The following is a 13,228-nucleotide window of genomic DNA, read 5'->3' as shown; positions in this document are numbered from 1 at the left end:
GAGATTTAAAAAGTTTCCTCCAGGGGCTCCTGGGTGGCTCTTTCAGTTAAGCATCCAACTCTCGATTTCGGATCAGGTCGTGATCTCAAGATCATGAGATGGAGCCCCGCGCCGTGGGCTCCGTGCTCCTGCACCGAGCAAGCATGCAGCCTGTGACTGTCTCTCCCTCTCCCTCTGCCCTTGCCCATCTCATGTGCACACGCATGCACGTGCTCTTGCTCTCTTAAGAAGATGAAAACACATTCGTTTCGGAATTATATAGTGATGATAGTGATACCTATCAAAAGTATACTAAATAGTGTGGAAGTATATACTTTAAAAGGGTGAATTTATGATGTGTGAATCATATCTCAAAGCTGTTATTTAAAAAAGTTAAAATGAATCATTCAATGAAAGCATTAGATGTTTAAATATTTTTTAATTAAATAGGTTTTGAATTTAATTAGAACTACCATTTCTGTGGGATATGAGATTTACTAAACAAATATCCGAAATATAAACCGTTAACATAAATCCAGATGCTTTAACTTGTGACTATTCTGATATCCCCCTTCAAGTTTGCTTCTATTTTATTGTTACTCATCTCCAGGTTCAGATTCTGCATTACCCTGGAGAGCATACTGTCGTCTTTTTTATCCCCTGAAGCTGCCCCTTTGTTGAAGGCTTCTGCTACGATAAAAAATTGTTCAGTTGGTTGAAGAATGCTTACACCATAGCCATTGTTATTGTAAATATGATTATTAGTCATCTTCAGTTTTGGTGTTGGAAGAACCTGTTAAATTATTCAAGGAAAGGAGTTTTTCAATAATTTCTATAAAAATAAAATATATGAACTCTAGAATTAATTCTTGGGTTTACACGTGTCTTTAAAACAACTGAATCTCAGTTTTGAGCAAGTGATATTTTCTTCAGACTAATTAATGTAACATTAACTACAAAAATATTTACTGCAGAATTACTAAATGAAGTTTTCGGTTTAGTTTATACAGTATCTCATGAAGCTTTTAATATAAATATGAAAATGATTTCAGGCATAGAAAATGATAAATTTTCAAGTAATATAAAAATAATTTGAAATATTATATGTAAACTAGAGTTCTAAGGAAAAGCTTCATTAACTACATAAGTCTAGAGAGGGACCTAGACAGGTAGAATTTGTGAAAGTAGAAAGGAATGGGAAGGCTTTTCACTTATAAATTACTGCTATTAATGTTTTAATTGGCTAGCTTAAATTATTTTTACAAACTCTGGAAGTAAGATTTAAGTATTAATATATTTATTATTTTTTTATTTGCTTTACTTTCTAAAACATATTACAGATCTGCCCAATGAAAAATCTAAAACATTTTTATAAAAGCGTTCTATCTGCTTTATCAAAGTTATCTGCTAAGAATCTAAGTTGAAATTATTACATTATAAACTAAAATTGTTTTATATCAGCCATCATTTAAGCCATATTTTTAATTATCTCTATTCTTTTCCAAATCAATGATAACACTTAAACTAAACTTTGTCTAGAAGTAATATTTTGGTATCTTTGTGATAACTATAATTCTTACAACAATTCTATACTAAGAAATATGATAATACCTTCATATTAACTCCACCTAAGGTGCTTTTTGAATTATCACTGGTTCTGAGGTTATTACAGTGATGAATTTCATTCCTTTCCAAAATGGCTGTGCTCCCAGGATACAGTTCAACACCAGCACCCTGTAAATGAAAAGCAAATAAAACAATCTCAAAACACACATATACCTCTCCAAAATTATCTTCAGATTTGAAAATTGTAATTCTATGTCAGCACTCTCAACACACTAAGTTACAGAAAAGTATATGATAGTTTGTGTGTGTAATGATTTATTGTAGAGATAATGTTAGAAACGTTGAAAACTAGTACTGTTAGAAGATCATTGGGCCTAGAAGGAGGGTTGAGGTCACTAGTCTCATTGAGTCACATTGCTCTCCCACCCAAATGAAGCCTTGAGAAGGGAGCCAGAAATCTCTTCAAGCAATTCTTTCCAGTGTTATAAAATTTTATTTTTATATACTCTAAATCCCTCAATGCTGCTGAAAGTTAGTGAAAATTAAGTCACTCTATAAAAGGGTCCTATTATTTTTACCCTTCCTTTATTTAATCTTGTTCAACTTTCCAGTCCTTTAATGAGCTTTGTGATTGTTATTTGAAGACTTTTTAAGTAAACGGTTAAATAACTGACCCATGATCTGTTTTACAGCCACCAATTCCTAGATTTTTAAAGAATCACACTTAAAGCTAATAATTGCTTACTTTGGATTTAGGCAGTTTGCTTTTCCTATATGTACTATGATGCTCTATACTTGTCCTGATTTTATCAGTTTCTAAGCTTGATTAGAACTCAATTCAGGGATGAAGTAATTACTATCCTTTGCACACTAAGACAGTTATCTATTGTCAACATAAAGCTGTTTTTATAAAATGGACTACCTGGGCACCAGTTATTTCACTGTCTGTGATTGTCAAAGCAGCCCCTGTCAGAACACACACTCCTGTTCCTTCACATTTTAATACACAGTTTTCTAGAGTCATGTGACCAGACTCCACCACCACAATACCATCAACTGTGCCTTGTTGTATCAAAGATAGATGCATTAGCTTCACATTATCAGCTTTAGACACCACGAAACTGTCATGAGAAGGCTCAGACGTAATCATAATTTCCTCTCTCTTTCCAACTCCTGATTCATAGAGACAAAAACACATAGTTAAATCAGTGATCCCAAAGTTTAAAGTCCTTTAGTCATTCGGTAATACTTGCTATTACTAAGTTTTTCTTTTCATGCATTTTTAATAAACAATATGTATGTAAGTATCAGGTTGTTAACTAATAAGATACTTAACTATAATCTTTTTGTCCATATTTTGATGCCATGATGGGAGAATATTGGTTTATAATCAATAGAAATGTATCGATGGTATTTATTCAATATACACATTCCATAATATATTTTCCGAAATTTCCCATTACATAATCAGCAGTCATTTACAAAATATCTAAGATATAAAAGCTATCTTACCATAACCTGGTTTTAAAGCCATAATAAATTACCATAACTAAAAAAGACTGGCAGAGATTCGTGAATTAGGTTATAAGATTAATGCAGTCATGCCCACAATTTTGATCTAGGGTAGTCAAAGCAATCATCTACATTTAACATCAATCCAAAAAGAAGGGGTTGAATCTTCAAGAAGACTATAAGTTTTAAAAATTAAAAATATGTTCCTTATTACCCAAAATATTACTGGGTACAGTCATCAAGTTCTAGAGAAATTTTTGCTCAGATTTTTAAAAAGTTTATTTTGAGAGACAAGCAGGGAAGAGGGGCAAAGAGGGAGGGCAAGTCCCAAGCAGGCTTCATGAAGCTCAGTGCAGAGACTGATGCAGAGCTCAATCTCATGACCATGAGGTCATGACCTGAGCTGAAATTAAGAGTCACTTGCTCAACCATCTGAACCACCCAGGCACCCTTGCTCAATTTTTGAACTGATAGGCAAAGCTTAAGTCACCTCATTCTTTTCTTTTGGCCACACAGTGGGAATATCCTTACTTCAATGTTAAAGGGCAGAATTATAGTTACTAAATAGGTTCAGAACCTGAATGAAATTTAGTAAATTCTCTTCTTTTAAAATCTTGTTTTTCAATGTTTATTTTTTGAGAGAGAGAAAGAGAGATGGAGTGCAAGCAGGGGAGGAGCAGAGAGAGGGAGACACAGAATCCAAAGCAGGCTCCAGGCTCCAAGCTGATCTGTCACCACAGAGCCTGATGCAGGCTCGAACTCACGGACTACAAGATCATGACCTGAGCTGAAGTTGGACGCTTAAACAACTGAGCCACTCAGGTGCCGCAGTAAATTCTATTCTTCTGTTTTAGCAAGTCTGCATGTGAACTAACCTTTCTGAGAAAATGCTGAATATATTTTAATATAGCCTTACATCGGGTTTTCCTACTAAAGTCATAAGAAGTGCAATACAGACAGAAAAACTAGTTTAAGTAAAAATATAGATGGAGCAAATAGAAAATATTACAAACAGGTTTTTTGGTTTTTTCTGGTTTTGATCTTTTTTAGACTCTGTGCGTGTAGTGCTACATTATCAGGGGAAGAAGTAGTCTCATTGTTTTGCTCTGGTACATTATGCCCAAATAATGTCATCTGTACAGGCAATATACTCATGAACAGGTGAGAAAATCTTAATTGTGAAAGGGCACATAAGGGATTTTTGTGTTACATAAACTCTTTAACAATTTCCAATAATTTGATTAACCCATGCTTATACAATTTTTCCAGTATACGTTGCTATAAAAAGACTGTAAAGGATGCCCTGCTAACCCTTTATAATGATGTCATCAGTCAATAAAGCAAGATTTACAGCTTGATATTCTCCTGGAAAAATAACTACTGTATCTCCACTGTAACAACTATCCAAAGCCAAATCCAAATCATCATGCTGTTGGAGAAGTGTGTCTGAAGATAAGTCCTTTACCTGAAAAGAAGAAAACAGTACACTCTTTAACAATGAATTAAATTGAAAACAGGTCATTTTATTAAAAAAATTTTTTTTAATATTTTTTTTTGAGAGACAGAGTGCTGGGGCAGAGCGGGGAGTGAGTGTGAAGGGCAAAGAGAGAGGGAGACACAGAATCCGAAGCAGGCTCCAGGCTCTGCTGTCAGCACAGAGCCCGACACGGGGGTCGAAGCCACGAACTGTGGGATCATGACCTGAGACGAAGTTGGATGCTCAACCGACTGCCCAGAAAGCAGGTCATTTTAATCAGTTAACTTATTGGTAATGTGCTTTTCTCAAAGACTTATTGTGTATATTACACTGTAATATACTGTAAATACTCTGTCTTTATGTTCATTAAATGTTCAAAGTATTAGTCCATCAATTAAGGGAATGATGAAATGAGATTTTCTTTACAATCACTAATAATTTTACAGCCTTTAAATACTGTGTGCCAGAAGTCATATTTTGAGCTTAACATGTTACCTCCTATGCCTCACAACAGTTATTTGAGGTAAAGTATTATTCTTCCCTTATCAGGTGAAGGAAATTGAAACTCAGTGAGATTAAATGATTTGCCCAAGGACACAGAGTGAGTGAGTGGTTAAACTAAGCTTTAGATTCAGGTCTTTATGACACCAGATCTCTTTCTAATATGCTACTTTATTTTCTTTAACTCAAACTAATCCTACAATTTTGGAAAATCAACAAAACTTTATATATTAAATATTCTAAAACTAAAAAGGTCCCAAGAATTTGCACTGATAGTAGAAAAAAGGAGAGACCTTCTTTATTAGTGCCATTAAGAGTGAGGTACTTTAGGGGCACCTGGGTGGCTCAGTTACTTAAGCGTCTGACTTCAGCTCAGGTCATGATCTCACACTCTATGAGTTCAAGCCCCGCGTCAGGCTCTGTGCTGACAGCTCAGAGCCTGGAGCCTGCTTCAGATTCTGTGTCTCACTCTCTCTCTGCCCCTCCCCTGCTCATGCTCTGTATCTCTCTATCTCAAAAATAAATAAAAACATTAAAAAAAAAAAGTGAGGTACTTTAGAAATAAAATTTGAAAACTAAAAATATATTCTGAAAAAGCCTATTCTTTTTTTCCCAATATTTTTTTTTTTAACGTTTATTTATTTTTTGAGACAGAGAGAGACAGAGCATGAATGGGGGAGGGGCAGAGAGAGAGGGAGACACAGAATCGGAAGCAGGCTCCAGGCTCCGAGCTGTCAGCACAGAGCCCGACGCGGGGCTGGAACTCACGGAGTGTGAGATCATGACCTGAGCCGAAGTCGGACGCTCAACCAACTGAGCCACCCAGGCGCCCCTTTTTTTCCCAATATTAATGGCATTACCATTCATATATCTTTTTTCTTATAAAAGTGGAACTTACAAAAAACAAGTGAAAGCATAACAAAAATTGAAATTTTAACCTAAATAAAATGTATTTCATAAATGTATTCGTTTATTCATAATACTAACATGCCATACCATACATGTACATGGCTTTGAATCCTGACTTTTCATTACAACGTATTTTCCCATGTCTTAAAATATTTTTTCAAAGCCTAATTTTTTTTATTTAAAGTAGGCTTCATGCCCAGTGTGGAGCCCAATGTGGTGCTTGAATTCACAACCCTGAGATCAAGGCCTGAGCTGAGATCAAGTCAGACGCTTAACCAACTGAACCACTCAGGTGCCCCTGAAAGCCAAATTTTTAATGATTACATAATCATCATATGGGCATATCACAATTTATCATAATTTAATTATAAAAGATTTCAAGCATCTTGGATACATTTTGATAAATTGCCCTCCAGAAAGTTTAATTAATTAAAATTTGGTTTGAAAAAAATAAATAAAATTTGGTTTGAGAACTCATTTTGCTACAAACTCATCAGCATGGGGTATCTTTTATACTTATAAAATATTTGCCAGTTTAATAGGCAAAAATCCTCACTGCCTCATTTTAATTTCCATTCCTTTGGTAAGCATGAGTGAATATTTTTTCCAGATACATATGAAACTCATAATCTTTACTAAATCAACAAACCAATATATTCATTTGTGCGTGTATTCTAAAAACTTTGGTGGCAGAGAGTACAAGGATTACCTCTGTAACTATTTTGGAAGAACTCTAGATTCCATTTCTTTAATTAATTTATTTTTTTCATAAAAATAGGAAACACAAGAGAGAAAAGTTTGATGGGGAAGATAATTTAGTTTTGGTGCCAGTTAATTTGAAGTACTGGGAGTCACTAAGTAGAAGTATGCAGTAGACTATGCATATAAAAGTCTAGAATATAGGACTGAGATGTGACTAGGTAGAAAGATCTTGGAGTTATTTACATATAATTTGAGCATAGGAATGGCTAAGATTAGCTACAAGACTACATAAAGAAGAAAGATAGCACTCTAGGACAGAACACTGAGAAACGTTTAAAGAATAGGCTAGCTCAGTCAGTAGAATATGTGGCTCTTGATCTTGGGGTTGTGAGTTTGAGCCCCACATTTGGTGTAGAGATTGCTTAAATGAATAAACTTTAAAAAAAAAAATTAAAGAACAGGGAGAAACAAAAGAAGATCTCAAAACTGAGGAGTAGCCAAAGAGGTAGAGAGAAAATCGGGAGACCAAGATGTCATGAAAAGAGGTAGTTGATCATGTCAAATGCTGAAAGGTTAAATAAGGTGGTAATCCTTGAGTTGTGCTTACTGAATTTAGCCACAGCTTCGTCCCACATTGACCACAAGAGCATATGCACTGATCTCCTGGAGGCAGAAATAAGATCACACTGAGTAGAGGCATGAAGGTGAAAGAAGTAGAGACAAGTGCAGATAAGTACTTCAAGAAGTTTTGCTCTGCAAAAGAAGAGATAGAGATGTGGTATTTAGGATACATATTGTTTTGTTATTAAAAAAAACACAATTGAATATGCCTCAATGCATTTAGGAAGGAAATAGTAGAGAGAAAGATATAAAAGAGAGGTGATGTCATAGAAATGATGGAATAAAGAGCTCCAAAAACTGGATCTTACACTGAAGCAAATATTAAGTTGGGGGGAAAAAAAAAAGAATCAACATTTTTGCAATCCTGGAACCTAACCAAACACGGCAACCAAAGGAGTGCTTAATGAAGAGGCTGTTAAAATTTGGTAAAAAGGTGTCGTGTTTTTGCTTACCTGCCTACCATCTCCTATTCTTCAGCCTGGCAGTGGAGACAACAGCCTATGTTTCTGTGGCTTGCTGGAGCAGGCATGGGGTGAAGGCAGTATGGAGCTTTTTCTTAAAAAAAATAGTGTGGCTGTGTATTTTGACCGTCAGTATCTCAGGAGGGACTGACAAAGCTGATTTTTGTTTCACACCCCCTTCAGGAATGAGCAGCTTTATAGGCATCATCTGATGAAAGCATTTAAGATGCACTCTACTTATAGCTGTCTGCGGCAAAGGACAGAGGAAGGGGCAAGGAAAAGTCTGCACAGGAGGACGTTGAGGAGGAAGATTTTTTGGGGGGAAAGAGCTGCCTCATACACTAGGAAATCCAAAGTGAAATGCACATGCCTAGGGCTGGACATATGCTCAGAAGAGATCTGAAAGGACCTTGGGCTTTTCTTCTCACTGATCACTGGGCCTGTGCAAGCAAGAGGTGAAAGCCAAGGCAGAGTTGTAAGCAGTCTGGCTTAGCTTTGAAAGAGTCCCTTAGGGCGCCTGGGTGGCTCAGTCGGTTAAGCGTCCGACTTCAGCTCAGGTCACAATCTCACGGTCCGTGAGTTCGAGCCCCACGTCGAGCCCCACGTCGAGCCCCACGTCGAGCCCCACGTCGAGCCCCACGTCGAGCCCCACGTCGGGCTCTGGGCCGATGGCTCAGAGCCTGGAGCCTGCTTCCGATTTTGTGTCTCCCTCTCTCTCTGCCCCTCCCCCGTTCATGCTGTGTCTCTCTCTGTCTCAAAAATAAATAAATGTTAAAAAAATTTTTTTAAAAAAAGAAAGAGTCCCTTAGCTCAGAGCTAATCTGCACAGTGGGAGAGATTTTTGGTTTTGTTTTTGTGTTTTAGCTGTAGGTGTTTATGGAAATCTCAGGTCTTTGGCTACCTGAGTAGTCACTTCAGATGTAAATAGGTTAAGATTACCAATTAAAAGACAGAGACTGGTAGAATAGATAAAGAAATATGACCCAGGGGTGCCTGGGTAGCTCAGTTGGTTAAGAATCTGACTCTTGGGTGGCTCAGTCGGTTGAGCATCTGACTTCAGCTCTGGTCATATCTTACAGTTTGTGGGTTCGAACCCTGTGTCGGGCTCTGTGCTGACAAGCTCAGAGCCTGGAGCCTGCTTCGGATTCTGTCTCCCTCTCTCTGCCTCTTCCCCATTTGCACTCTGTCACTCTGGCAAAAATAAACATTAAAAAGGAAAAAAAAAAAATCTGACTCTTGGTTTTGGCTCAGGTCATGATCTCATGGTTTGTGAGTTTGAGCCCTGTGTTGGGCTCTGTGTTGGTGGCACAGACCCTGCTTGAGATTCTCTCTCTCTCTCTCTCTCTCTCTCTCTCTCTGCCCCTCCCAGCTTACATTCTCTCTTCCCCTCCCTCAAAATAAATAAATAGACATTTAAAAAAATATATGATCCAACTATATTATCTCTACAAGGGAATTACTATATCCAAGGATACAAACAGATTAATACTGAGAGGATAGAAAAAGGTATTCCATACAAATAGTAAACAAAGGAGAACTATGGTGGTTATACTAATATTAAACAAAATAGACTTTAAACCAAAAACTGTTACCAAAGACTAAAAGGGACATTATTTATTGACAAAAAATTTTAATTCATCAAGCATATGTAATAAGCATATATACACCAAACAATGAAGACCCCAACATATATGAAGTAAACATTAACAGAATTAAAGGGAGCAATAGTTGGGAGACTTCCATACTCCTCTTATGATAATGATTAGAACATCTAGATAGAAGGTCAATAAGAAAGTAGAAGATTTAACACTGTAACCTAGGTAGACCTGACACACATATATATAGACCTAAACATATATACAGAACCCAACACAGAAGAATACATACTTTTCCTTAAGTGCACATATAACATTCTCCAGATACATCATACATTAAGCCACAAAGCAAGTCTCAATAACTATCTTCTCTGACCACACGAAATTAAGTGAGATATTGATAACATCAGGAAAACTGGAAAATTAACAAACATGTAGAAATAAAACAACACACCTTTAGACAACCAATGGGTCAGGGAAGAAAACCCAAGGTAAATTAGAGAATGCTTTGAGATGAATGAAAACAAAAACACAACATACCAAAATTTATGGGATGCTGAAAGCAGAGTTCAGAGTGAAATTTATGGCAATAAGTACCTACATTAAACAAGATCTCAAATTAACAACCTAACTTAACATCGTAAGGAACTAGGAAAAGAACAATTTAAATTCAAAGCCAACAGAAGAAAGGAAATAAAGATTAGAGAAGAGGTAAATGAAATGGAGAACCAAAAAACAGTAGGATTAATAAAATCCAAAGTTGATTCTTTGAAAAGCTCAACAAAATTGACAAACCTTCAGCTAAACTGACTAAAAGAAGAGGGATAAAAACAGAAATACTCAAGCCAGAAATGAAAGTGGGGACATTATTACTGACTTTACAGAAATAAAAAGCATTATAAGAAAATATGAATAACTCTATACCAACAAATGCACCAAAGCCTCCTGCTTTGCTTTGCTTTTTCAATACTACTTTGGCTATTCGGGGTCTTGAAAAGACAATTTGGAATGGGATACCTCTCTTTCTCCTAGATCTGGAAGAATGGCTAATATTTAGTTTAGGCACTGGAACAAGTACTTATTTTTGCCAGGAATGATTGAAAAGCCAGAGTGGGGGCGCCTGGGTGGCGCAGTCGGTTAAGCGTCCGACTTCAGCCAGGTCACGATCTCGCGGTCTGTGAGTTCGAGCCCCGCGTCAGGCTCCGTGCTGACAGCTCGGAGCCTGGAGCCTGCTTCGGATTCTGTGTCTCCCTCTCTCTCTGCCCCTCCCCCGTTCATGCTCTGTCTCTCTCTGTCCCAAAAATAAATAAAAAACGTTGAAAAAACAAATTAAAAAAAAAAAAAAAAAGAAAAGCCAGAGTGTATGGAAAGAGCCCAAATGTCCATCGACTGACGAATGGATAAAGAAGATGTGGTATGTGTATATATATATATATATATATACACACACACACATATATATATATATACACACACATAATGGATTATTACTCAGCAACAAAGAATGAAATCTTGCCATTTGCAACAATGTGGATGGAACTACATTGTATTATGCTAAGCGAAATAAGCCAGTCAGAGAAAGAGAAATATCATATGATTTCACTCATCGCATATGTGGAATTTAAGAAACACTATAGATGAACACAGGGGAAGGGAAGGAAAAATAAGATACAAACAGAGAGGGAGACAAACCATAAGAGACTCTTAAATAAGGAAAACAAACTGAGGGTGGCTGGAGGGGAGGTGGGTGGGGAGATGGGCTAAATGGGTGATGGGCAATAAGGAGGCCACTTGTTGGGATGAGCACTGGGTGTTATATGTAAGTGATGAATCACTGGGTTCTACTCCTGAAATCAATACTACACTGGACGTTAACTAACTTGAATTTAAATGTAAAAAAAAAAATAAATAAAAATAACATCTTAAAAAAAGAAAGAAAGAAAAGCCAGAGTGTTCTAAACCTAAAGACAGTCATCACAATTTGAGAACTTGGAGAATAAGCGAAGAGGTAAGGACTCATATTTAATTTGGTTGACTAAAAGGATATTTATGACAGTAAGTGAATAAAGAATACAGAAGGACTAGGGATGGGCTGTGTTCAAAAGACAATAAGTTCAATAGAACTGCTGTATGTTGCCAAGACATCCAGGTAAAGATGCTTACAAAGACATGTAGTGATGTTGGTCAGCAGAGAATACAAGCAAGAAAGGAAAGAGAAAAAATAATAAAGTTACTGAGAAATCATTGTGTGCCAGGTACTACTAGGTTTATATGTAACATCTCATATCATCCTCAAGAACTCCTATAAGATAGTGGTGGTAGTTTACTACTAACATTTATTGAGTACTTACTATGTACTGGGCATATTCTAAACATATTACAGATATGAATTCATTTAATCTTCACATATAAAATATAAATAAGAAACACAAACACTTTATAAATGAGGAACTAAAGCACAGATGGGTAACTTGTTGAAAATCACATAACTAGTAAGTGGCAAAGCCAGAGTCTGAATCCACAAAGTCTGGCTTCAGAGCCCATGGTCTTCATCATCACAATATATAGTTTTGACCTCTCTCTCCCTAATTTCGGGGGCTTTTTAAGTTTTTATTTAAATTCAAGTTAGTTAACATAAAGTGTAATATTAGTTTTAGTTGCACAATATAATGATTCAACACTTCCATACAACACCCGGTGCTCATCACAAGTGCCCTCCTTTATCCCCATCACCTAGTTCACCCAACCCCTCACCCACTTCCCCCCTGGTAACCATCAGTTTGTTCTCTATAATTAAGAGTCTGTTTCTTGATTTGTCCTTCTCTTTTTTTACCCTTTGCTCATTTGTTTTGTTTCTTAAATTCCACATGAGTGAAATCATATGGTATTTGTCTTTGATTTATTTCATCTAGCATTAAACTATCTCCTTCCTATGTTTATAGCAGCATTGTTTACAACAACCACATTATGGAAGCAACTCAAGTGTTGGATTGTCTGTCTAAATGCTTGGTGTGTTCATATATATAATGGAGTATTATTCAGCCACAAAAAGAATGAAATCTTGCCATTTACCTCTCTTTTTAAAGCACTCTGCAAATAAGGAAATTGAGGCTCAGAAGTTAGGCAGCTTGCCCAAGATTACATAGTTATTACGTGGTCTCAGAAAGGCCACTTAAACCCTGGGCTCTCTGACTACAAAGTCTATGTCTTTTTACTATAGTACTTGTGAAGATCACCAACATAGAAATGGTGAAGCATGGATAAAACTGTTTAAGAAGAGAACATAGAGCAGGAAGAACTTTGAGTAAAGAATCCTCAAAGTTAAGAAGGCTAAATTAAAGGTTATGTACATAGCTCTGATGACTATCAGATTAAAAGATGTCCACCTCAACAGTACATCTAAAACAAAAGATCTAAGCAAAGTGGAAGTTGACGATGCTGCCATCTCAGAGGAGTCTTCCTCACGATAATTACCCAGGTCTGCAAAATTCATGGATATTTACTTACACAAATGAAGACAGGGTTGCAAACCACAAGAATAAAAAAGAAATTTCTGACTCTCATATAGGAAAATAAAGCCAGAAACAGATTTAAAAACAAATAAAAGGGGGCGCCTGAGTGGCTCAGTCGGATAAGTGTCTGACTTTAGCTAAGGTCATGATCTTACCGTTTGTGAGTTCGAGCCCCACACTGGGCTCTCTGCTGTCAGCACAGAGACCACTTTGGTCCCCCTCTCTCTACCCCTCCCCCCAAAAATAAACAAATATTAACAAAAAAGATAAGTAAAAATAAATATGATAAAGCGAGGCTGGAGATAGAAGCAAAATCTATACCTTACTTTTTATAAAGATTTTTACAAAGATAGTTGGTAGAATAATTAATGTTATTGAATAATCTGATGTAAT

At 36.5% G+C, this 13,228-nt stretch overlaps 1 protein-coding gene across 1 annotated transcript in view; it reads right to left on the bottom strand.

The window, feature by feature from the left end:
- Positions 1–401: 401 nt before the first annotated feature.
- SHCBP1L (SHC binding and spindle associated 1 like) overlaps positions 402–13,228 on the bottom strand; it is a 37,394-nt gene continuing 24,567 nt past the window's right edge. Inside the window, exons 7-10 of the mRNA XM_007096215.2 lie at positions 4,369–4,522; positions 2,468–2,718; positions 1,591–1,713; positions 402–772 (exon numbers count right to left, since the gene is read on the bottom strand). Of these exons, the coding sequence (XP_007096277.2) occupies positions 524–772; positions 1,591–1,713; positions 2,468–2,718; positions 4,369–4,522 (777 nt within the window). The 3' untranslated portion in view covers positions 402–523. The remainder of the gene's footprint in view (positions 773–1,590; positions 1,714–2,467; positions 2,719–4,368; positions 4,523–13,228) is intronic.

This window comes from Panthera tigris, chromosome F3 (genome assembly GCF_018350195.1).
Source record: "Panthera tigris isolate Pti1 chromosome F3, P.tigris_Pti1_mat1.1, whole genome shotgun sequence".
Lineage (NCBI taxonomy): Eukaryota > Metazoa > Chordata > Mammalia > Carnivora > Felidae > Panthera > Panthera tigris.
Note: the sequence above shows the minus strand (reverse complement) of the source record. Positions and strands in the feature narration are given on the sequence as shown.